Genomic DNA, 26,018 nt, shown 5'->3' on the forward strand with positions numbered 1-26,018 from the left:
ATCATCGTGAAACAAAAAGAGTATTAACTTAAGTGATTGGTAATTTTAATCAAAAATTATATTTATGATTAATTTTATGTTTTTGGTCAACTTTATTTTAATTTTGTAGGTGTAGAATTGAAACAATAACAGAACGAAAAACATAATAGCTGGCTGGCTCTACATATTTTTCCCCGTCCAAGAGCAGCTTCCCCTAGAAGTCTCAAACCCTGCCCCGCTCAGTCGCAGATTTCAATTTATTTAATTCTCTCTCCGTATCGCGGCCTTGTTTTGACGGGAGCAATTTTCCGGGATAACTAACTCCTCAACTGTCTGGGTTTCATCGCCTTTCGTTCTCTCAACGCCGTGAAAATAAAATTCCTCAAGAAGTTCTAGGTCAAAGCGACGCCGGAGTGGTATTCACTATACACCGGTTCGATTTCCATCGTTATTTGATTATCTTCTCTCCTGCTTTATACACGGTGTGGTCGCGAAGGAAAGTAACAGTCGATTTGTATGAGAATTATTGTCAGGTAAACTCAAATCCTTCTTAGCGAATATCATCTCTCTCTCACGCACACACAAAAGCCTTTGTGATTTGCTATTCCCCTAAATTTTAATTTTCTAGGTCATTCTTCAAATACATGAAGGAAAATAGAGAGTTTCTGAGTGATTTGTTAGGTCTCAGGCTCATATCTATGATCTGTGATTGTGATATGACTGTCATACTATGAAATTCGTTTGTTGCAGTTAAAGGAGATGAGCAACAACACAAGCATCAACGTTTCTCATGATGCTCTGGTTGTTAAACCCGAGCACCCTTATGGTTCCAAAGGGAATCATGCTCTCCCTCAAGATTCAGAAGAGAACAGAGGATCACTAGGTGCGCAGAGTAGCACTAGTGTGGTTGATCAGGTCCGGACGCCACCTGATGATTCCGGTATCACTTCTTCAGCGTCTACCATATGCCCTGCACCTGTTTGTAGGCAATTCTGGAAAGCTGGGAGCTATAATGATGAATTGAGTTCCAAGTCTCAGCAACCAAGTATGCAATACTTCTCAGTTTTCACTTACTTTGTCTTATTTGCTTTATTGTTTTGGTCTTTACTCTCTGGAGGTTACGTATAATGTTTTTGAGTGATACACGCTTGAGAAACATTGTTTCAGTTACCTTGAATCTAGCCTTTTTCTCTCTCTCTTTTTTGTGTGCAAGCCTTTTACATATTGTTCTTGATATATGTTTCACAGCTGGAAAAAATTATCTTCATGTGCACCCTATGTTCCTTCACTCCAATGCTACTTCACATAAATGGGCTTTTGGTGGTATATAATCATGATTTCCCCCTTTTTTGGTATGTGGCAACCAAGCATTATTCAAACGTTTTAACAAGACTTATCTGGTTTTCTCTACCTGCAGCTGTTGCAGAACTGCTTGACAATGCTGTTGATGAGGTACGTCTTTTCTTTTGATGCGCTTCAAATGTTTGAATAAGATTCTCTGGAACGTTTGTTTACTATGCATCTTAATGTCTTGGCAAAATCGAAATTGTTGCGAAAATTAAAGTACTTGATATAGTCGTAGTATAAGAATATCCTCGATAGTGAAGCTGTCCTTCCGGAACCCGGGCGCTTCACTTTCTGACGATTGTTTCTTTTGTTTCATCGAGGTGGAAGCGTGCCCCTGAATATTAGTTAATAATTTTGAAAGTTCTGGATGACAATGTATTAATATGGTTTGTTCTCTGTATCTTTATCACCCTATAGATCCAAAATGGGGCCACTTTTGTCATTGTAGATAAAACCACAAATCCAAGGGATGGTACACCAGCATTGCTAGTTCAAGGTAATTGTTCATGTTTTTTTCTTGGTTAAGTTCAGCCCCATTTCGCAAAGAAGCATGTCTGATCATATTTGCATTAAATTTTCAGATGATGGTGGTGGGATGGATCCTCAGGCAATGCGGCAGTGCATGGGTTTCGGATTCTCAGATAAGAAATCGGATTCAGCCATTGGAAGATGTATGAATCTTTAGTTATGATTCTGCAGCACATCTCTCTATTTATGATTTTGTAGCAAAATCTTTAGATATGATTATATTTCTCATTCTTAGTTATGATTCTTTTTAGATGGTAATGGTTTCAAGACCAGCACAATGAGACTTGGAGCAGATGCCATTGTTTTCAGCCGCCATTTCAAGAACCAGTAAGTGGCAATTGTTTGTTAATATCTATTAATCGTTTATTTTTCAGTTTGCTGAAATGTTTTATTTTCCATCTGGCTAGAACATGGACACAAAGTATAGGGCTCCTTTCTTATACCTACCTGACACGTACTGGCCATGATAGAATAGTTGTTCCCATTGTGAGTCTTCTTCTCTCGCATATACAAAATTTACCTTGTTTTCTGTAATCTAACTGCTTAGCCTTATGGATAATCAGTTGGATTTCGAGTATAAGGCATCAACTAGCGAATTTGTGACATTGCAAGACCGGGAACGTTATATATCCAGTCTCTCCATTCTACTAGAATGGTCTCCATTTTCAACCGAGGCAGAACTTTTGCAGCAGGCAAGTCTTCTTTTAAAAAGTTTTCCAACCCATGCTGTTTACAATCTGTACAGTAATGGGTGACTTGGTTAAAAGTTTGAGATTCGTGAGTCGGATATTTCACTGTTTTGATATTTACTCTTTAAGCTTTTCTTGAGCTTTAAGTTACACTTATAACTTCATGCCTTTAACTTTGAAGACATAAACGATTGTTCTCCATTTCCATACCATAACTCCATATTTCTTGGATATTAGTAGTATTTGAAATCTCCACCCACTCCTTGAAAATATGGATGAATGGTGCAGAGTTAAGTGGAGTGAGCTATTTAATGGGGATTTTAGTGTGCGGTCAAGTTAGGTTCCTTCGCGTTGGCCTATTCTCTGTTTGTGCCCTGCAGCGATGAAAGACTTTTCTTTTATCTGATATGTTTATACGTTTCCCTTCTCGGTGATAATTTGCTTCTTTTTTTTTTTCCTTCTGGCAGTTTGACGACATTGGATCACATGGAACAAAGGTTATTATCTATAATTTGTGGCTCAACAGTGATGCTAAATTGGAATTAGACTTTGACTCGGCTGTAGAGGTTAATATTATTTATCTATCTTGTCTCTGATCTTCTTTTCGTTGCCAAGTGTTATCATTTAATTGAGAACTTGTTTTGTTCCTTGCTTATTACAGGATATTCTCATTGAAGGAAACATTAAAAAAACTGGATGTAAGATTACAAATGATCATATTGCAACACGGTTTTCCTACTCTCTTCGTGTAAGGTTCTATTTCTTTTGGTCAGTAGTGTTGGGAACAGTTGATGCTTATGTTAATGTGCAAGGGGGCATACACTATAATATTGAACCACACCTGTATGCATGAATGTACTCATGAATACTCGTGAGAAATACGTAATACACATAGACATAGATTAAGGGAAACTGTGTTCATATATTCCGCTGCTGATACCTTTTTACAGGTTTACCTATCCATACTATACTTGCGGATTCCTGAGGCTTTCAAGATTGTGTTGCGTGGTAAGGTTGTCCAACAGCATAACGTTGCTGATGATCTCAAGCATCCGCAGTACATCTTGTATAAGCCTCATGTTGCTGGACATGAAGAGGTGCGGAAAATATCAGGACTTCTTTTAGTACTTCGTAATTGTTATTTCCCTTCACCATGATTCCAATCTCGGTGTTCAATGAGCAGGGTGAAGTTGTAACGACGATTGGATTTCTGAAAGAAGCTCCCAAAATAAACCTTAATGGGTTCTGCGTTTATCACAAAAACCGCCTAATAATGGTGAGTTTTGAAATGTTAAATATGCTAGCTCACATTCACTTGAAGAAAGAATTATCATATACCGGGATAATATTTTAATAATTTGTTGCATCCTTTTTTGCACGGCTGTGCCATATATAACCCAGGGAAGAAGTGTCTAAAAGTCGCTGGACCTCCCTATACTGATACTATCATGCATATATAATCTACTTAACATATTTAAATTCAAAATTGTACACATTATCCTGTCAAGTTAATCACAAATCCTGCACACAATCTTGTATATTACTGTGACCTTGTGTGTTTTCTTTTGCTCCTTTCAGCCATTTTGGCAGGTCGTGAGCAACTCAAACAGCAGAGGAAGAGGAATTGTTGGTAAGAAGCTGCAAAACGGATCAATCAATAAAACAGTAGAGTTCCTACTTTGCTGTTGTTTTTGGCACAGTTCTCTCTGGTGGGTGATTTTATGGTAAGTTTTATGTTTTTGCAGGTGCTCTAGAAGCTAATTTTGTTGAGCCAACCCACAACAAGCAGGATTTTGAGAAAACGGTCCTTCTTCAGAAGCTTGAAAACCGTTTAAAGGAGATGACAATGGAGTATTGGTAGTTTCTTAAGCCTTATCTTTTTGGTGGCTGTTGTGTTACTACTTTTATCTGTTTCGTCCCAAAGTAGATAAGGAGAATATCATATAAGATATCTTGTTTTCTTTCTGAGCATGTGATGTTACTCCTCCGTTTTGCCTCTAAAAGTTTCCCAATTACTTCTGGCTTGTATAACTTGCCAGCGTTTCTAACTGTTTCAAATGTTTGGTAATCTTTAATAGGAATTGCCATTATGTGTTGATTGGATATCAAGATGTTAATAAGCCTCGACCTAAGGTGCCTCAAAATGTACAACCTGGCGGTAGGCCAAATGCCAACATGCTCCGGAAGAATTCTGCTGGATATAGTGGCAGACAAACAATGAGCCCTCCTCCAGGCTTCCCAGCAGTTTTTAATAACACAAACTTGGCATCTCTCCCTAGAGTTTCAGCTGAGCCAGGTAATGCTTAGAAGAGTTAAACTGTGAAGAAAGTGGATCGTACTTGGTCTTTGACTACACCAAAACTATAGCTCTAAATAATCGACTGCTCCAACCCCTGGATTGGTCCAGGATTATGCCATTTTAGGAAACGGCAAAGTGATAGTGCTGCATAGGCTCTATATAGACTTTGCAACAATTTCATTTCCCATACCAAAAAAAAAGAACAAAACAATTCAATACGCAATATCTTACTGGAAAACTTACTCTTTTTCTAAAGTTATTACAAATGCTTCTACTATTATTGTAAATTCGTAGTTTTGTACTGTATATTTCCTGTTCCATTATTCCTGAACTCCCGTTGATACTGACACGTTTACATATTGTTGCAGTGGTGTTAGAAAAGAGGAAAGAACATCCTGATCTTGTTGCAAGTGCTGCGTCAAGAAGAAAGGTGGGAAGTGATGGCTTCACTGTCCCGGGGCATATTCGTGTTGAACAGGTACCTAACATATGTTTCTCTTCCCTCTACTTTTACTTGATTGTATTGAAAATGTATACAAAAAGTGTGAATATTGGGTTTCATCTGATCACTTTTTATATTATAGTAGATATTGCATTTCCCATATGTGAATGATATATCCCATGCACTGATGCACACGTGCCCCACACAGAAACATGATAGTAAAATTAGGTTGTATCCACTTCTTCCCATTCCGTTTCTCTAATTTCATTGATTTTGCACATGCTCTGAAGTTCATTCAAGGATCTGCTAATCAGTCACAAGATAGTGAAATTGTCAAGTTGATGGAGAAAAACAAGAAGCTCCGAGCAAAGTAAGTTAATATGCAAACCATATATTTTGTCAATTTCTGCTATAAATTGATAAAACTTTATGATACTCAGATGGTTGGACCACAAGGTGCGAAGTCAAACTCTTGAAGTCAAGGTACGTTCTTAGGACATAAACAACCTTTTTCTTATTACTTGTCTCTTTTTGTTTTACTTCAGTGGTTTTAATTTGCCCCTTTTCCTTCTAAATCCCAACCTCTAAAGGCATATCAAAATATATGGAGCTAATATAGCATCTCTCCTTGAGTCTTGTCCTCTGTTTTTTTAAATTAAACTATTTACTAATCAGTGATTGAGTTGGTTTAGTGGCAATTCCATCCATCGATGGACTATCTCGCCATGAGGTTCCTCCATATTTTGCAGAATAGGATATACGATAATGAGTTCGAATCAAATGATTGTAAAGGCGATCTGGATTTTCATCGTGATACAATTTGGGTCTTTTGTGTGTGCAGGCCATGAATCTAAGCAGTGAGCTGGAGAAGGTTAAAAGTGAGTATGAAAGGCTAATGGAAGAGCTACAAGCTTTGAGTGTGGTGAAAGAGGAGCGCAGTAGACATGTAAATACGTAGAAGGTTTTCTCTGACACACCTTTTGGCTCGCCATAACATATCCTTCTTCTTCTAGGTGGAAACTAAAAGTCCTTAATTTTCTCTCTGCTACGCAAGGATAACTTGGGCCCTAGGGAAACACAAAACAAACTGTGAAGGGAAAAAAAGGATCCATGTTTATGAAACTAAGATATCATTTTATCTAACAGTCGGAAAAAGTTTTTGAACACAGTAATGTATCAATATTGCAAATTTCAAAATTTTAATCAGAGCATCAATCAGTCTTTAACTCCACCGACTATTTGTTATCGTTTTTGTAATCCCAGCAATTACTGATGAATCATAACTCCACAGTAGTATCCGTTAATCACAACATCTAATAATATAATCATGATTCCCCACAAAACGTATTGTGGTTATAAAGTTTTGATTTGTTTATAGACCATATCACCAAAAATACCATGCCAGGAGACAATCCAGCCAATTAAAAAAATACAACTAATAGTGTGATATACGTCACACGATCCCACCAACGCATTATACGCGCAATGGATAGCCCATGAGCCAACGACTAGGCCCCTCTGCACGTGAGTGCGCACAAGCATCCATGAGATGTTACCGTTGAAGAACGTTACTAAAGCCTAGAATCCGATGCTTCAGCAACATTTATACTTCCCTGTAGGTCCACCATATCCTCTTGAAGCGATTCCTTGACAAAAATAAATCCGGATATAGCTGATTCGCCCATCTTGTCGGCATACTTAACAGAGCTCTCAACCGTTGGATCTTCAAAAAAAGAAAGGACATTTCCGTAATAAACAGAAAAAGGCAAGGGTACTCTAGTAATACACATAATTCGTATAAATTAAATAAAATGTTAGTGAAAAAATATAATGCGCGGCTCAACTCAGAAGAAACAAACCGAAACGATTCAACTCAACGATTCGATTCGTCTTCTCAAATTGTTAGTTATCTGGAAACGAAAGAGAGAAGCAACCAAAGCCTAAGACAGCGTCTCTCTCTTCGGTAAAAGATGGCGGAGGATTTCGCGAGGGCGGTGGAGGACGGTCTCAAACTCGCGAAACGGATTTATTTCGGAAACGACCGAGCCGTCGCGGCGCCGAGGCTAGCGTCCCCGATGGAGAGAGCCGCCTCCGCGGCGCATGCTCACCTCCCTACGGCGCCAATGGTTTACGCCGTGATACACGAGCCGGGAATCGTGGATAACCCGGACCTGCCTAGCTACCAGCCTCACGTGCACGGCAGGTGCGACCCTCCGGCTCTGATTCCTCTCCAGTTGAACGCGATTGAGCTCGACGTCGACTGCTATCTCGACACGGCTCTCGTCACCGTCACCGGATCGTGGCGTGTGCATTGCGTTATGGGAAGCAAGCGATGCGATTGCCGTATCGCTATTCCCATGGGTGAACAGGTTAGGGTTTTTCTTATTGGGATTTTCCCGGGAAAATGTGAGATCTTCCGTTGTGAAAATTAGCTCACTGTTAGGGTTTCATTAGTCCTTTAGCTCAAACTCTGAGCATTGATGGATCTCAAGCTAATATTTGTGTGGCTAACAGGGCTCAATTCTAGGTGTTGAGGTTGAGATTCCTAGAAAGTCTTACACAACACAGTTGATCACTGCTGAAGATGGACATGAGTTGGAGAAGACGGCACAACCTCAAAGTGGAGGTTTCTTGAAACCAAACATATTCACCATCACAATACCACAGGTGATGTCGGAAGTGTCAGCTCAAAGGTTTTTTTTTTTTTTAATCCTGTTTGCTTGTTCATCTTTCTGAATATTGGGTATTGTCTTGTTTTTCAGGTTGATGGAGGCACCAACCTCTCTATCAAGATGTCTTGGTCCCAGAAGTTGACGTATAACGAAGGAGAGTTTTTCCTCGATATTCCTTTTCACTTTCCTGAGTATGTGACTCCTGCTGTGAAGAAAATCTCCAAGAGAGAGAAGATTTACTTGAGTGTTAACGCCGGTACTGGAACGGAAGTTCTCTGCAAAGGATGCAGTCACCCGCTAAAGGTGTGGTTTCATATATCTTTCTGAACACGGTCCATGATATTTCAGGGGGTCTATTAACTTATCTTCTTCCTTCTTGTATTACAGGAAAAGATGAGGAACGCAGGGAAGTTGAGGTTTTCATATGAAGCTGATGTTTTGAAGTGGTCGAACACAGATTTTAGCTTTTCCTATACGGTATGAAGTCTCACTGGTGCTTTGAATAACCTCTGTTTGTGCTCCATTTTAGATTGCTTATCTCTTTATTTATTTTTCGTAGGCCTCTTCAAGTAGTATAGTTGGTGGACTTTTCCTTCAATCTGCGCCTGTTCAAGATGTTGATCAGAGAGAGATATTTTCTTTCTATCTTTTTCCAGGAAAGCAACAAAGAACTAAGGTTTGATGATTTTACACCTCTTTTTCTGTGTAGTAAATGCTATCTTAAGTACAATCTTTAAGTTTCCTTTTGTTTTACTTCAGGCGTTCAAGCGGGAGGTAGTATTTGTTGTTGATATAAGTAAAAGCATGACTGGAAAACCTCTCGAGAATGTAAACAATGCGATATCGGCAGCTCTATCTAAGCTTAATCCGGGAGATTCCTTCAATATTATGACTTTCAGCGATGATACTTCTCTGTTTTCGACATCAATGGAGCCGGCTACTCCAGATACTGTTGAAAGAGGCATTGAGTGGATGAACAAGAACTTTGTTGTCGCAGATGGTACAAACGTGCTTCCTCCCCTAGAGAAGGTACTTACGCTGCTCACTTGTAGTTTAAAAAGCTTAACAGATTGGTGGTTATAGTCCCTCAGATCAAGTCCTGGCATTAATTTGGCCAACTTCTTTTAATACTTTCAGGCTGTGGAAATGCTATCGAATACTCGTGGCTCCCTTCCTATGATCTTCTTCGTAACAGATGGGTCTGTTGAAGATGAGAGACACATTTGTGATGCAATGAAGAAACGTCTTGCTAGTGCTGGATCAGTGTGTCCACGGATACACACTTTTGGGTTAGGTAATTATTCTCTCCAAGGTTTTAATGTGAGAGGACCAGGATTATCTTTTTACCTACCTTCTCATATGTGGACTCTTTAAAATATTGCAGGTATATTCTGTAACCACTACTTCCTGCAGATGCTTGCAAATCTATCCAGGGGACAGCACGAATCAGTTTATAATACTGGTAAAACTTTTGACTCCGTATTGTGAATTAAAGGGAAAAGGTTATATCTTATGTATATTTTCTTAAACATTTTTCATCTATCTGATGTACAGATCACATCGAGGAACGATTAGACAAATTGTTTACAAGGGCTTTGTCCACTGTTCTTTTGAATATAACAATTGAGCCCCTTCAGAATCTTGATGAAATTGAGGTGTGCCTCTCTATCCCAAGATTGCTTGCTTTCTGGCAAATCGTTTTTGTTTCCTTCAACTATATGAAGTTAATGCCTGGAAACTGAAAGTGGAACCTGTGATTACTAATAGGTATACCCTTCAAATATTCCGGATCTGACGTCTGCAAGTCCATTGATGATATATGGGAGATACCGAGGAAAGTTCCCTGAGAATGTGAAAGCCAATGGTCTGCTAGGAGACATGAGCAGCTTTTCTGCAGACTTGACTGTACAAAGTGCAAAAGACATACCTCTTGATAAGGTAAGATCACCTTCCTTCTCATTATCATATTCTTAAGGCGCTTTCTTCTAAAGACACTCAGGTTTAACATAAACTGTCATTCCCTTAATATTTTCAGGTGTTTGCAAAGAATGTGATTGACTTGCTAACTGCTAAGGCATGGTTCTCGGAAGACAAACAGCTAATAGAAAAGGTTTGTTTGCAATTCAGTAACTCTAGTTTGTCTTCATGATTATCTTCTTCATTCTGCTTTATTGTTACTGCGTTTCAGATTACTAAACTAAGCATCCAAACCGGCGTACCATCTGAGTATACTCGAATGATCCAGTTGGAGAACACAGAAGAAGCACTGAAACCCAGTGACACTGGCGGAAAGAAACAGGTATTTTATCCATATCTAGAAGTTATGAACTAAGTCATTCGACCAAGTCAGACTTGTTTTTAACTCATATGTTCACCAAATACTTTAACAGACGGGACGCAATGGCGAGAAACAGAAGCTGATATCAAGAACAATCCCACTACAAAACTTTGGGATAGGCTTTGGTGATACAACAGTTACCAGAGAGAATGTTCCACCAGGATTTGGAGAACAGAGAGCGCCTGACGCTGCTGAGAAGTTCGTGAAGGCTGCCTCGAGCTGCTGTGTCTCCTTATGCAACAAATGTTGCTGCATGTGTTGTGTCCAGTGCTGCACTAAGCTCAATGATCAATGTGTCCTTGTCTTCACACAGCTCTTCACAGCGCTTGCTTGCATCGCCTGCTTTGAATGTTGCTCAAATGTCTGCTGTGCATGTGGTGGAGACGAATAGTTATTAAAAAAAATGATTTTGAATTCTGAGTTTAAAAGCTTTTAAGCTTCAAAGTAAGTTTGTACATTTACCTTACACACTAAATGTAATTTCTGTACGGCCTGATCCAATATAAAAGCTTTACTTAAATTTTCTATAGTTGCTTCAGGTGAGGAAGTGTAAAGAACCGACAAATCCATGTGTACTAGTTACTCGATTTCGATATCATAAACCATGTTTTATATAGAATGTTATTAAGGTGAACCGACATTCAACAAATTCCACAAAGATGGGATCAAGTACTAGAGAGGTGGTGACTTGAAGTCATAAGAAACTGATTTCGAGGGTTTATAGGGACTTGAGCCCAATTTTCGATGTGCTGGCGCTTCGCTGGCTTCAGGAATTTGTGTTTACTGTGTCTTTAAAAACATGGGACCAATATGATCATCTTTATCTTCTAAAAGCTATTCAGGTAAAGATCTCACTGCAGTTAATACAGATGTTACTATCGGAAAAAAGAAATCGCTCTCTTTTCTTCTCAAGAAGATGTTTGTTTGCACAAGTGGCTTCAAAACTCCACCTCCTCTTCTTGATTTGTCTAGAGGAGATTCATTCCCAAATACACGAATGGAAAAGGTATATTATGTCTACATATATATTATCAAATGATTCAGCCTATACTTTAAATTGTAAAGACGAGTGAATTCAAGTATATTTATGTAAAACTACAAACATCTTTCTTATGTTGTGTATGTGTGCAGATGCTAAGGACAATCCTCAACAAGAAGATACCTCCACAAAGTTCAAATAATACTGCAAAAAAGTATTTGGAGAATCATAAAATTATAGATGAAGCTCGTTCAAGTGTCGACGCCAACAAATGGAACAAGACTGATTCTGAATGTGAGATTTTCTAAACAGATATGTTTATTTATTTATGTCATAAATTTAAAAGTTTATCTCATCATATATTTTATAAATGTAAGTATGTAACAAAGTTTATATGGCTTGTTTTACTGCAATATTTAGTTAGATCAAATTCAAAAGCATATAATATATACATCATAAGGACAAATAAAAATGCGAAAAGATGAAAAGTGTAAGAATTTTAAAAATAAATAAATAAATGAATGACAGAAGGATATAAACAAAAAATGGAATAGCAAATCTAAATTCAATTTCTTTGATGATTACAGATATTGTCTTGGAGATGTAGATATCAACCAATAATCTAAACAGACCTGATTGATTGTCATGGTAATAATAGAATGGAAACAAAACTCTTTTTTTTTTTTTATTAATAGATGATTCATTTTCTATTCTAGAATATGGAATTGGGTAAACATGGTTACAATTTTTGAAAACAACCAAATTTCTTGGGTTTCAGGTATCAAATGACCGGTGTAAACTTAACTATTCAAGATATAAAGAATAACACGAAGATGATGATGGGTTATGAAATATCTCTTTGATAATTACAGTTTACATATATATATTTATTTGTTTACTTCCAAATTTTTTTTTTGTTCTTCATCTTTTTTTTTCAGATTTTAATATGGCTAAGAAATCTGTTTGTTCTCGTGTGCTATTGTTGTATCTACAAATATTCATCTTATATAAATAATCTGAGTGCTTACCATATCAGTATGCAAAAGGAAAAAAGAGTTCTATTCAACTTAAAATGATTGGATAATGACTGGATGTGATTTTGAGCTTAATGCAATTATTAATAACATATAATAATAATAATTTGTTTATGAAATTGATATGTGAAAGTGAAATGATTAGTCCCAATACAAAGTAAATGAAAGAACCCCAAAATGCACTATTGATGTGCTTTTATGAAAGATAGCTTTAACCTTTTATGACACAAAGGTGGTACCATATTGTGCTATTGAAGAAGCTTATTTTCCTCGCCCTCCACCTGAAAAGTACTACTTAGTCGACTAAGGTTATCCAACCAGGGATGGTTACTTAGGTCCCCATCGCAGAACTAGGTACCATATAGATCAGTTTAGTAGAGGAGATCCACCATCAAACAGTAGCAAATTGTTTAACCGTACGAATTCTGGTTTGAGATCAGTAATTGAGAGGACTTTTGGTATATGGAAATCTAAATGGAGGATCCTAGACAGAAAACACCCCAAGTATAAGCTTAGGAAATGGGTTAAGATTGTGACAACAACAATGGCTTTCTATAACTTCATTCGAGATTCACAGCATGAAGTATGTGGTTTTTCACATTGGGAACCAATGAAATCATATGAACAACATGGTGATGAACAACATGATGAGCATGTTCAATACATACCAGCAGGTGATAGAGTGATGAAGGGTACGCGTGAGTTTATTATTCTACAGATGGCAAGAGGAACTAGACTTCCATATTAGCATCATACATATATACGTTGTTGCTTGTGCTTCCTTGTGCTAGTTCTCTTGAGTTTAATGGTCGATCTTCAGTTCAGTTCAACTGGTTCCTTCAAATTGATCTTCTCTTAGTGTTCATATTATGTGTTTATGAATTAGGACAATAGACAGTAGCACACTCTCTCTCTAGCACATTCTCTCTATGTATCTTGCAAAGTCGTGATCAATTACTGTGATTTAGCTTTGTGGCACTAAGAAAAATCCAGCCTTAGATTGAGATTGGTGTTTAGTGGTTAATCGGATAGTGGGTTCTTCTTGTTTAGTGGTAATAGTATCGAGCTTATAAGCTGAAAATGATGAAAGGAAATGTTTAGTGGATGTTTTTGTTTTGTGATTTGGAGCACGATTATATGGGATTAGCTTTTAAAAATTGAATTCGATTCTTTTTGACATCGAGTTTGATTTTCTTTAGGGAATGTCTTTGCTCGAAAGCCATCTTATGATTCTGAATCTTCTTCCCTAGCTACCACTGCGTCTGATAAGCTCGTAGAACCTCCAGAACCTGTCTCTGAAGTTACTCAGGTTTGTTGTTTCTGCCTGTTAACTCGGTTATGTAACTATGTATCAAAGCTATGTTGTGTGGTTTATGTGTAATTGTGCTATCCTTCTGTTTTTTATGAATAAACCATTTGTGATCGCTTGAAGGTTCTATTTCATGTTCCGGTTTATGGCGTTTTAGTGAGAGAAATAAAACATTTCTCCTGGCTTTGTTGTGAATGTCTTTGATTGTCCCATTGTTGATTGACTGACCAAGACCTTTTTATATGGCAAGGTTGTTTCTCTTTTTGGGTTGTCTTGATAGTAATGGAGCAGATGAGTGAAGAGGGTGAAGATTCAAGATGATTATTTGTTGAAAACATTTTGATTTAGCAATGAAAACTTGTTTTAATATAGCAATGAGTACATGATGCTGTTACAATTGCCTTTTTTATCTTTTCAATTTCAGTTTTATAAAATTTAAGTTTCTACTTTGAGTTGTTTGGAAGTTTATTCAAATTTGAGTTTCTACTTTGAGTTTTATTAGAATCTATAGTTGTAGTTAAGTTTTAATGCAATTTAAATAAAAATTTATAAATTTATATGAAATGAAAATTTATAAATGTCAAAATTTACATTTTAGAATAATTTCAGTGTAAATATATTTTAGACTAAATAATAAAAATTAGTATAGTTAAAATTAATATCAAACATATCACTAAATCAAAACAGTAATATATTTTTAATTTATTTATTAAATAGAAATAAAAATAAAAAAACCAACATAAATCCACTATATACATGGAAAAAACGAATAGCCCCTTAAAATCTAGATGAATACATAGATGGAACAGCTAGAAAGAAATAACAGACGAGAAAACGAACGACCCGGTAATGTCTTTCAGCAGAAACCAAAACCATTAAGGCATCTCTTCTTGGTCCTTTCAGTCCCGGGTAAGAGAGCATAGTGATTCGCGACTCGTGTTGAATAAAAGTTTATACACTTCAAGTCATACATACTAATATCATTATTAGAGCACATCTCAAACTCAAAATACTAGATAATCATAAAAGGATAAAGCAAATTTATTGTGTGAAGGTGTCATATTTCTTCAAAACGCAGAGCTACGACCACCCCTTGTGGACATGGTCTGCATAACTCCATTCATGAGTCCTTGAAACGATTTCCCAACTCCAGCTCCTATGTCTTGTGCAAAATACTTGGCCTGCCACACAATATGTGAATTTAAATCCCTTTCAATTTCAAGCGTAGCGAGAAAGGTTTTATATTACCTCTTGTATGCTCTTCTTCAGATCAAAAGCATCTTTGACTCTGTCATCCAAGAATGCCCATGTATCACGATACTCTGCTCAACATGAGACGATGATTATGTTATTTTTCTTCAAACACATAACAAGGTATCCAAAAGAGGACTTGAGGACCTGGGGAGTTATCTGTAAGCATGTAAATCTCGGTGGTCGAGTAAACTCCTCCAAGAACAGTGCGCTTGACATACCAATCCAAATCCGAGGCTCCATCACCAACAGTGTCCCATATCTCATCAACCAACATAGCCCGCTGCTTAAAACTCGTCGGAACATTCACCGGATGGGCCTGTTTTTTTTTTTGCCAAATAAAATCCATTCAAACATCAGGACTTGCTTAAAAAAGACTTTATCACAAAAAGAAACTTACTTGAATACTAAGAGCTTGAGGCCATTTGGACATGTAAGGAATCTGCATCTCTAAGCGAATCCTGACGAGCTTCGAAACACGTTCACTTGGAATCAGGTTTTGCAAATCCAACCCAGAGTCTACTCTATCGATAAGGAGTTGCAAGCAATCATCCATGAAGTACTGAGCAAGAACGAAAGTCAACAACAAGAGTCAAAAAGTTTAAAACTTTTCATGATTCTCTAGAAAGTGAGATTTAACCTCAACAAGAGCAGCTTCTTTCCTGGAGAAAGAGCCAACAATGGAAGGAGACACACCAACGTCTCTGGAACCTGCAATCATGGCTTCCTCCGTCCAACCTAACCTCGGCTGCACCAAACTCACAAAAAAACAAAAAAAAACAGATTAAAGATTGAAAAAGATGAATTTGGAGAAGAATACACACACACACACACCACGTGGCGAAGAGACGCGGCGAGGACACGAGCCTGCTCTTCCTCAAACTCAGCTCTCGGTTTCCTGCTGTTCTCATCTCGACGATGCCCTTCCTCTCTAGCCGTCGAAGAAGACGTCGCGGTGGGATCCGATTGATTAGGGTTTACGGATTGATTACCAATCGGCGATTCGGTCGAGGAAGTGCAGTAAGAGTAAGGGATGATGGTGGTGGGCCGGGGCTTGGGTAATCGGAGGAGGCGGCTGGTTGTGAAACCAGCTCCGAGAAGACGTCTCGCCGCCGTTCGGAACATTGCCGGAGTGAGGGGGTTGAGTTTTGGTGACACGTGGATGAGATCGTTGCCACGCGGAAAGTAAAAGAGCTTCTTCCTTTGATTGATCCCTGCTTGTCGCGAAAGTCGGTAGTGATCGATGCTGATTGAATAAATCGAATTGGGCGTTTGTTTAATTTATTATTAGTATTTTTGCCAACTATTTATGGTTATTTGCGTAAACGATGAAATCAATATGGAAATATACTAAATAACCCATTTCGAGGATTTACAATTTTTTTTTTTTTTTTTTTTCGTCTGCCTATCTAGGCTAAGATCAAATGGAAAACAGACGAGCCGATTCTCCGAGGAGCATCTCCATCTGTTCGGATCTGATCTATATGGGAGAAAGTATAGCCTCTGATCCTTGCCTCTTTTGCTAACGCGTATGCCCGACCATTCCGACTTCGAGGAATATGAGACAGACTCACATCCTCGAAGTCCTCATGTAGCCTCTGGAACGCCTCGATCTCTGTCGTGAACGCTGGTCAATCCATCGGGTTTGTAGCCATTTCCACTAAGTCCGAGCAGTCCGTCTCGAACCGTACCGAGGTTATCCTTCTGTCTCTCATACAAGAGGCTGCCCAAAGTAAACCTTCCATCTCAGCATGCAAAGATGAGAGGCTCCTGTGACACGCCCGTAATCCAAAGTATTCTGAGCCCATTTGATCCTTAAGACTCCACCCTAAGCCACTGACACTGCCATTATTGATCTATGATGCATCAATTTGGCAAGTAGAGATTCGGGGCATCCAAGGGGGCACTGTCTCAACTTCTGAAGCAGGGGGATCGTCATGATCCTAATTTGCTTCCTCCTGCTCGTTGGCTTTTCTCCAGCATTCTGCTTCAAGAGCCGCGTGTCGTAGAGTGTCGATTGGGAGTACTTCTTTCCCTTTAAAAAGTTTGTCGTTCCTTGCCTTCCAAATGTACCAACAGATCCATAGGAAGGTATCGAATTGTGGTCTCAGCGAAGCCACCTCCTTTCTCTTCCAAAACAGGAGGTTCATGTTTTGATATATGGATGTACTCGGGGAGTAACCCGGAAGGGACGAATAGTCCGATAAAGCCCAAACCTGAAGGACATACAAAAAGAAGATGATTAATCGAGTCCACTGGACTAGCACATCTAGGACAACTCCTATCGGTGCCCAGGTGTCTATACATGAGCCTCTCTGCCGTCGCTACACATCCCGAGATAGCCTGCCACAAAAAAATGCTTCATCTTGCTTGGGGCCTTTATCTTCCACACATGACTCTGTAGGCCTGTGATACTTGGTTCTATAACCTCTTCACGTGAAAGACTCAACTTGGTCAATCGGAGTAGGTCATAACCGGTTTTAACAGAATAAACTCCTGATTTTGTGTGGTTCCAAACATATCCATCCGGAGCATGAGAGCGAGAGGGCTTTAGCCCAAGAATCAAAAGGAAATCAACTGGGTGAAAGAACTCCCGTAAAAGCTGTGTATCCCACTCCTTGGTATCATTCCTAATAAAGGACTGAACAAGAAGTTAGGGTAGTCTGTATACAATGTGGTCGACAGGTCTAGGTGGTCGAGCCACTTCATCTGGAACCCAAAACTCACTCCAAACCCTCGTATCTCGACCCGTACCAATTGTTTTCCGTAGACCCGATATGAGTAGAGGTTTTGCAGCCATAATACTACGCCATCCATAAGATGGTGAGTATGTACGCCGATCTTCTACTGGAGAGGTATGATTGTAGTATCTCCCTTTTAAAACACGTGTTAGTAAGGAGTTTGGATAATGAATTTGTCTCCACAATTGTTTTGAAAGAAGAGCTATATTGAAGTCATGAAAATCTCGAAAGCCTAGTCCCCCCGAATCTTTGGGGGTACAGATCTCGTCCCATGTTATCCAATGTAAACCTCTGCTGTTCTGTTTTGAGCTCCACCAGAAATTAGACGTTGTGCTCCTTAATTTATTGGTAATGCCTTGTGGGAACAAGTAACACGACATCACATATGTCGGAACTGCTTGAGCCACATATTTGACTTGAACTTCTTTTTATCTTTTAGAAAGGAGTCTCGATGACCGAATGTTAATTCGCCCATTGAATCGCTCTTGTACAAAGGAGAACACTTTCATCTTCGAGCTACCGATTTGTTCCGGTAATCCAAAGTACATCCCCGTACCGCCTTCTAAAGAGAAACCTAAGCTTAAGAGACGGCCCACCTGCGTTTTTACAATTAGCATGTTTAATGTTATTGTTGGTTATAGTCCAAAAAGAACGTGAATACCGAGAATTTGAGATCATTGATCATTCATACAGCTTTGAATGGTTTCCATTTATCATGTTATAATTTCATATAGAATTTCTCATGGTACGACGCAGTGTCTCGCGAGTGTTTTACGGATTCCAGCTCTTTACCTAAACCGGATGTTTGTTACCCAGGAGGGGTATGGTTCTATCCGATGATGTGGGGGGAGAAATTCTCTTGAACCGGTTAGGTTATGAGGACTAAAGAGATTAAAAACGGACGGTTCGCGATGCTTTCTTTCGTAGGGTTATGTTACCAAGCTAACTACTAAAGTTCTAGTCAAGATCCAGTTGGGAATCTCATGGCTTATCATCTTGCTGATCCTGGTCATTGCAACGTCTTCTAGGTAAGCCCATGTTTTGATCAGACGATTATGGTGATAATATGTGTATTATTATTAATCGACTTTCACTGCTACTTCTTTTGTAAGCAATTTACATCACGTTTATGGGGATTAGTTTGCATGCGGCGAATATAATACGTTGATGTAGAACTTTTGTATATTGTATTTTATTGTAATGGAAGATTAGTTATTTTCCCGTTTAACCAAAACGAAACTGCAGAAATTGTTCGATAATTTCTAGAAATTTCATGTGCGTATACTGTTTTCTAATCATTTAAAAAAAAAGTTATTCGTATCATTGTATATTACGTATGAATCTACGATTAGGTAAGTCAACCATGTAAAGTTTTTAAAGTGTTCTCTTGCTCTTAGAAAACAAAACCCTTAACGAGAATATACAGGCTTGCATTTATTTTTATATAGATGATATTAAGTTTATAAAATTTCGTTTTTTATCAACAAGTACTACAATCCTATATATACTACGACAGAATACAAATAAATAAGAGTCGCAAATTAAAGGTAAGCTCAAATGGTGCATGAATAACTGTTTTTCTTTTCTTTTTAAAAAAGGGCATTCAAATTAAAGACAGAAAAGCATACATGATATGGTTTTGAAACTATGAAATTTGCATGGATAGATGTTAAAAACATGGCTGGTCAAGCTCGCCAACTCTAGACCATCAGTTGAGGAAAAACATGGCTGGTCAAGAAGGCTATTCTGATTCGGAAAGCTCTGGTACAGTATGCAGCTTAGAGCCAGCTATCACTACGGGTTTTCAGATTGGTGTGTTTTCTCAGACTCCATCTGCTGGTGATAGCAAGGCTGTTAAAGCTGTTCGCCGTAGGCCTCCTGGAAACGGAAAGCTCAGGCCGAGAAAGCTATCTCTAAAAGGAACTCGTCCTTCGAACTTGCACTTACACCTATGGAGTCTGGTAGCAAGCGTAAGTTATGGGAACCGGAATTCACACCGTCGAGATTTGTTAATCGGAGGAAAGCCAAGCTAACCTAGCCTTCCCTGAAGGTCCTGGTTATCTGCTGGGCCACGCACAACACAATCAATATGAAAGAGTCGAAAGTAATAAATCGTAAAAGAGCGAAAATAGAACAAAGATGTCTTATTTCCGAATTCGCGTTTGAGCGTGAACAACAGCTAAGATCCTAGGCCACGAGAGCTGTCGGTACGTTCGCTAGTCTAGCCACCTAAGTTCTAACCTAGTCGAGTCGCAGCTCGATAGTAAAAACGGAAAAAATGCCTAAATTGCCCTAAGTATTAAGTTTGCTATGAGAAAGCTCTCCCCTTGCTCCTCGCCTTAAGCCCTCCTTATATACTCTCTCTAGGTCGGTTTGCACCTTTTCCTGGGCTGGATTCGTCGCGAGACGGGCTTTTCCATTTTTCGTCACCCTTCATGATTATCTTCGGAAACTTGACATTTATCTTTTTCTGCGAATAAAAAATTGACCGTCATATCAGCCTTGGGCTCAATCATGTTCTAAAATCGTAAGTGGGCCGTTTAGCCACGGTTTAGGTCCCTTTTGGGCCGTTTTGGGACTTAGACGTTTTTACGATTTTTCCTAAGAAACAGCCGTTGGTTTTTCCGAAAGGATTCCAATTCCCCGTATAGTTAAGGCAACTGGTGTTCAAGCTAACCATAGCCGTTTTATACGGCAGGCAGGAAACCATTTCGACGACCAAGTTTTTATAACTTTTCCCGAAGTCTTTCTTTGATAATCCTAAGCGAGACGAGACATGGGTATTGCGTCCAAGGGCCCGAGGATTGTGTTACGGGAATTTAGACGAGGATGCACGGTTTCGAGACGGGAGGTCGGCCCTCGCCCATGGGCGAGGTGACCTCGGCGCGGGTCGTCCTCGCCCATGGGCGAGGTGACCTCGGTGCGGGTCGTCCTCGCCTAATGGCGAGATGACCTCGGCGCGGGTCGTCTTCGCTCATGGGCGAGGTGACCTCGGCGGGGGTCATCCTCGCCCAGGGGCGAGATGACCTCGGTTGAGACGGTCCTTGCTTACGATCGAGACCTCATCCAGACTGATCCTCTTCTCGACATTCCTCGGTTTGCATCCGCGAAAAACTGCCTTTTACTTGATTAACCGTTTTCCGGGAATGTCTAGCTTTCAAAGATCGATCGAGAGTTGGTTTTCCGAGAAATTTCAAGCATTGATTCCGTCGTGACCGGTTTTGACCCCAACATAAGTCTGATATAGTTCCAATGTCTCCATCCAAGAAAGTTTCGATTCCAATTTCCAATTCGGTGGCTTCCAGTTTGAAGTCGCTGCCTCCCCAATGAGTGTATGGAGTTGGAACTGTCGAGGTGCAGGAAGCACTGAGACAGTTCAAACCATTCGGGAAATGAGACGCAAATACTTTCCGGATATTATGTTGTTGATGGAAACGAAGCAGAAGTTTGAGTACATGGGGGTTTACAAAAAGATTTGGGTTACGATAAGATTTTTACAGTTGAGCCTCTTGGTCTTAGTGGAGGCTTGGCTGTTCTCTGGAAGAATAGTTATGATATTGAAATTCTTTCTGGAGATAAACGGATTATTGACATGAATGTGCAGTGTCGATCAGTAGTTTTCTTTCTTTCTTGTGTCTATGGTGACCCCGTCAGAGCAAGAAGACAAGATGTGTGGGATCGTTTGGTGGAAGTTGGAATGAGAAGAAATGAAGCTTGGCTGCTTACTAGTGACTTCAATGAGCTAATGTCAAATGAAGAGAAATTGGGAGGCGCAGTGCAAGTTGAATCTACATTCTGGGGTTTCCTGAATATGGCTTGTGATTGTAAGATCAGGGAGTTACGTAGTTCTGGTAATGTTATTTCTTGAGGAAGCTGGAGAGATGAGGTTTGGGTGCAGTGTCGTCTAGACAGATGTTTTGGGAATGATGAATGGTTCAACTTATTTCCCAGAGCTAGTGTTGAGTATGGAGGCATGTGGGGATCGGATCACAGACACTTACTGATTGGTTTTGTGCTGGAGCTACGAGAACTGCATAGGGGGCGGTTCTACTTGGATAACAGAATGTTTGCTAAGGTTGGGTTTGAAGCAGCAATCATCAAAGGTTGGGGTGATAATGATAATCAAGCGTGTCTCATGGACCATATCTCGAGTTGCAGAAAGGAGATATCTAGATGGAAAAAATCTTCTGATCTCAATTCGCATGAGAAAATCTTGAGACTAAAGGCAGCTTACGAACTTGAGGTATCAAAGCGTAACCCTGACGTTTTGTTATGAAAAGGCTTAAAAGAGATCTCTCTGCTGCTTATATTGGAGAGGGACAATTTTGGAGACAAAAGTGCAGAGAAGAATGGCTTAAAGAAGGTGATAAAAACACTAAGTATTTTCATAATGTTGTGAAGGGGCGTAAAGTGAGGAATAAGATTCTTATGCTGCTGGATGAATTGGGCAACAAGCATTTTTCTGAAGGTTCTAAGGGGGAGATTACAGTAGAATATTTCAGAGATCTTTTTCTAAGCACGAACCCTGCGGATCTGGAATCTCTTTTTGTTGCTTCTTAAGTCGTTTCACAGATGAGATGAACGTAGGACTTACGGCTCCTGTCTGTTGAGGAGATACGGAAAGAAGCTATGAGCGTCAATGGAGGAAGTGCCCACGGGGAAGATGGCCTGACCGGTTCTTTCTATCACAAGTATTGGTACGTTGTAGGACCGGCCATCACTAAGGAGATACTACTCTTCTTTGAATCTGCGATCATACCTATGGGTTGGAACCACACACAACTGAGCCTCATCCCGAAGGTTACCAACCCTGTTCGGATGCAAGATATGAGACCAATCAGTATAAGATTATCTCGAAGATTTTCTGTAATCGTCTGAAGGTGGTCCTACCAACCTTGGTGTCAGATACACAAGAAGATTTTGTCTCGGGTAGACTCATCTATGATAACATTATCATTGCGCACAAGATAGTTCACTCACTTCAGATGAACGATAGAGTTGCCGAAGATTTCATGGCGATAAAAACAGATATGTCCAAGGCTTATGATCGTGTTGAGTGGTGTTTCCTAGAGACACTATTGGAGAGGTTTGGCTTTGACAGAGTTTGGGTTCGGTGGATCATAGCGTGCGTTAGCTCTGTTTCCTACTTGGTGTTACTGAATGGAGCTTCACACGGCTTCATCAAACCTGCGCGTGGTTTGCGGCAGGGTGATCCACTGTCTCCTTTCCTTTTCATCCTATGTGCGGAGGCCTTAGTGAATTGTTTGAACAACTCTACTGCTTCAGGTCATCTACACGGAATTGGTATTGGTTCCTTGGGTCCGGAAGTACTTCACTTGCTGTTTGCAGACGATAGTCTGTTGATATGTAGAGCTTCTTCTGTGGAAGCTAAAGAGGTTATGTTATGTCTCGATATGTATGGTGACGCGTCAGGGCAGAGATTAAATCTGGAAAAGTCTTCCATCATTTTCGGATCTAAAGTCCCAATCGACCTGGTAGTTGAGCTCAAAACTATCTTGGGAATTGAGAAGGATGGAGGTGAGGGAACCTATCTCGGCTTACCAGAATGCTTTAGTGGGTCTAAGAGACAACTTCGGAGCTTTATAAGGGGCAAGATTCAAGGTCGCTTAAATGGATGGTTCTCGAAATCCCTCTCTCAAGGGGGTAAAGAGATACTATTAAAATCGATTTGCTTAGCACTGCCCATATATGCAATCTCTTGCTTTCGTCTTCCTAAAGAGACCTGTGCCAGTCTCTGAAGCGCGATGATTGAGTTCTGGTGGAGTAGTGGAAACAACCGGAAAAAGATTGCATGGGTAGCATGGTAGAAGTTGTGTAGATCCAAGGATCAGGGAGGTCTGGGTTTTAAGGATCTTGAGAAGTTTAATCAATCTTTATTAGCTAAACAAGCGGCTAGGATTATGGATAACCCAACTCGCTTGTAGCTCAAGTCTTAAAACAGCGCTATTTCTGTAGTAGTACATTTTTGGAAAGTTCATTAGGCTCTCGACCGTCGTTTGCTTGGCCCATTTTGCTACATGGCAGAGAACCGTTGCAGCAGGGGTTGGTTACAAGGATTGGCAATGGTACATCTACGAATGTGTGGTGGGACAAATGGATCATTGATTATGTTCCTCGTACTCCAGACTATGGACCTGAGTCCTTGGTTGATCTTACGCTAAAAGTTGATGATTTATTGGACTCCCAAGCAGGTTCTTGAAATCGCAAGTTAGTCCTTCAAACGTTCAGTCAGAAGGATGCAGAGATTATCTTCAAAATTAAGCCTATTCTTTCTAGCTAAGACTCTGTTGTTTGGGGTCTCACTAAGAATGGAGTATACTCGTCTAAGAGCGGGTATGATATGCTTATAGCTTTGGAGGATTTGAAGTCTCCTCCTTTGGTTCCTACTCCCCAAGTGGAACAACTACTCTGGAAATCTATCTGGAAAGCCAAAACTACTCCTAAATTGCGACATTTTCGCTGGCGTATACTCTCAGGTGCTTTGGCTGTAAAAGAGAGATTACGTTCGAGAGGCATCAACATTGATACGACATGCTCTTCATGTCGTAATGGCCGTGAAGATATCAACCATGTGCTCTTTCAATGTCGGTTTGCTCAACATGTTAGGTCGCTCTCTGCGGTTCCTATGCCTCCATCAGGGTCTTGGTCTAACTCGGTCTTTCTAAATCTCTATCATCTTATGAAATGTAGCAAGATGAATACGCTATCTCCAGAGGCAGGACTCGTCTCTCCTTGGCTTCTATGACATATATGGAAAGCAAGAAATGCCTTTTGCTTTGAGTACAAAAGACTGGACCCTGCTAATATCGTGGATAAAGCCATCATGGAAGCTCAGATTTGGCGAGAGCTGAAGTTTCCCGACGATCAGAAACTCCTCTAGTTTCATGTCCCACGGTCTGGTCTAAGCCTCCTGACGATTGGATCAAATGCAACGTTGGGGCTTCATGGTTAAATTGTTCAGTTAACAGTGGAGGTGCTTGGATTGTCCGTAACCCTGAAGGTATGACTCTCCTCCATAGTACAAGAGCTTTCTCCAATGTTTCAACCCCACTGGAAGCAGATCTTTGTTCTCTCCTATGGTCTATTGAGTCAATGCGGAGTTTACGATTGAATAAAGTCATCTTTGAGTCCTTATCAGCTATTCTCAGAGATGCCTTCCTTAATCCATCTTTCGACTCTCCAACGTGGCCTATGGTATTGAATATTCTCCACACGTTCGGCGAATGGAGGGTGGAGCATGTGAAAGTAATAAAGTTGCGTCCATGATCGCTTTAAGTGTTACTAAGGATCGCCACTACCAGTCTTATGTGGCTTCAGGAGGCCCCTCTTGGGTACGTAATCTTTTAGAGCACGAAGCTGGGAGCCCTCATCAATAAGCTCAAGTCTCCATTCTCTGTTCGAGAGATTTGTCATGCTGCACCGCCTAATGGTGGTTTCTTTGTTTCTCTGTTATTGTCTTTTTCTATGTTCTCTCTTAATCTCATTTGTTATGATGCTGCTGTGTAAACTTTGTACTTTCCTTGAGGCTTGCCTCGGCTTGGATCTTTTGGCTCATGCCTTTGAATATGAAATCCAGCGTTAAAAAAAAAAGATGTTAAAAACAAATATTAATTGGACATGTTACTCAACTTGCCTTTGCATATCTGTATTCCTTCCCCAACGACTACACTCATTTCCCACGAGTTTGATGATCTTTTTCGTTCAATCTAATCATATCTACTTGTTTAGTCTCATATATAGCCCACGTTTCATTTCCTATAAACTCAAAATTATATGAGTTTTATATTAGTGAAAAAAATCTTGAGTTTTATATTAATGAAAATATATCATGAGTTTTATATCAGTGAACAATAAATTGAATTTTCTATCTAATCTTAAAATAAAGTTTCCATCAATTATGTAAAAGAAAGACTCTTGCATTGGACGACTTTTCATACTCATACTCTTACTTTTACATACCATTATAATATTAATTTGTCGCGTAATCAGCAAACTTGGATCTAATCCGTGATCAATTCGTTTTTAGATGATTAATTTAACATGCTGAGTATGTGATTTGTGATTTCAATTTGGTTCGACTTAGATCATCTCGGTTGATAGAACTCAGATATCTTCGGTTACATACATGCGTATCAACAAATCAAAAACTAAGGTTGATGAGTGGGAAAGGCTTCTGGATTTTCTTTTTTTTTTGTAGACTGCAGGAGACATTGGTCCCCCACTTTTTATTCAGACTCAAAACAATTATAAATAAACATGGCGAGGTCTAGAAACTCCGCTCGAGTCCTCCAACAAAATCGGAACAACAACCTCAGGAATAGTCTCAAAATAATGCAAACCAAATGGTAAAGAGAACGCATAGGTCGCTAATCCATCGGCAAGATGATTA

At 39.6% G+C, this 26,018-nt stretch overlaps 5 protein-coding genes across 5 annotated transcripts; 4 read left to right on the forward strand and 1 right to left on the reverse strand.

The window, feature by feature from the left end:
• Positions 1-215: 215 nt before the first annotated feature.
• LOC106343090 (MORC family CW-type zinc finger protein 4-like) lies at positions 216-6,510 on the forward strand. Its single transcript, XM_013782220.1, has 20 exons — positions 216-512; positions 730-1,024; positions 1,228-1,302; positions 1,397-1,431; positions 1,744-1,822; positions 1,908-1,997; positions 2,106-2,181; positions 2,262-2,340; positions 2,418-2,546; positions 3,011-3,109; positions 3,205-3,291; positions 3,494-3,640; positions 3,727-3,819; positions 4,122-4,173; positions 4,289-4,400; positions 4,622-4,839; positions 5,211-5,320; positions 5,575-5,654; positions 5,725-5,767; positions 6,126-6,510. Exons 2-20 carry the CDS (start codon positions 739-741, stop codon positions 6,240-6,242), a joined length of 2,007 nt encoding a protein of 668 aa, XP_013637674.1. The 5' UTR covers positions 216-512; positions 730-738; the 3' UTR covers positions 6,243-6,510.
• Positions 6,511-7,117: 607 nt separating this feature from the next.
• On the forward strand, positions 7,118-10,821 carry LOC106296017. The gene is made up of 13 exons (XM_013732058.1): positions 7,118-7,653; positions 7,799-7,951; positions 8,047-8,259; positions 8,344-8,433; positions 8,516-8,632; positions 8,716-8,985; positions 9,094-9,250; positions 9,341-9,418; positions 9,511-9,611; positions 9,724-9,894; positions 9,992-10,066; positions 10,145-10,255; positions 10,347-10,821. The coding sequence occupies exons 1-13, from the start codon at positions 7,255-7,257 to the stop codon at positions 10,683-10,685; spliced, it is 2,274 nt and encodes a 757-aa protein (XP_013587512.1). The 5' UTR covers positions 7,118-7,254; the 3' UTR covers positions 10,686-10,821.
• A 132-nt stretch (positions 10,822-10,953) lies between these two features.
• LOC106344454 lies at positions 10,954-11,581 on the forward strand. Its single transcript, XM_013783830.1, has 3 exons — positions 10,954-10,963; positions 11,137-11,300; positions 11,426-11,581. Exons 1-3 carry the CDS (start codon positions 10,954-10,956, stop codon positions 11,579-11,581), a joined length of 330 nt encoding a protein of 109 aa, XP_013639284.1.
• A 2,898-nt stretch (positions 11,582-14,479) lies between these two features.
• LOC106292526 (ubiquinone biosynthesis protein COQ9-B, mitochondrial-like) lies at positions 14,480-16,105 on the reverse strand. Its single transcript, XM_013728129.1, has 6 exons — positions 15,702-16,105; positions 15,508-15,615; positions 15,268-15,429; positions 15,015-15,186; positions 14,865-14,938; positions 14,480-14,797 (listed from the first exon to the last, which is right to left on the reverse strand). Exons 1-6 carry the CDS (start codon positions 15,990-15,992, stop codon positions 14,684-14,686), a joined length of 921 nt encoding a protein of 306 aa, XP_013583583.1. The 5' UTR covers positions 15,993-16,105; the 3' UTR covers positions 14,480-14,683.
• Positions 16,106-19,332: 3,227 nt separating this feature from the next.
• Positions 19,333-24,895, forward strand: LOC106344455. The gene is made up of 9 exons (XM_013783831.1): positions 19,333-19,578; positions 21,213-21,459; positions 21,562-21,851; positions 22,010-22,096; positions 22,196-22,408; positions 22,489-23,272; positions 23,611-23,820; positions 23,980-24,268; positions 24,448-24,895. The coding sequence occupies exons 1-9, from the start codon at positions 19,333-19,335 to the stop codon at positions 24,893-24,895; spliced, it is 2,814 nt and encodes a 937-aa protein (XP_013639285.1).
• The last annotated feature ends 1,123 nt before the right edge of the window (positions 24,896-26,018 follow it).

The sequence above is a fragment of the Brassica oleracea genome, chromosome C5 (genome assembly GCF_000695525.1).
Source record: "Brassica oleracea var. oleracea cultivar TO1000 chromosome C5, BOL, whole genome shotgun sequence".
NCBI classification, from domain to species: domain Eukaryota; kingdom Viridiplantae; phylum Streptophyta; class Magnoliopsida; order Brassicales; family Brassicaceae; genus Brassica; species Brassica oleracea.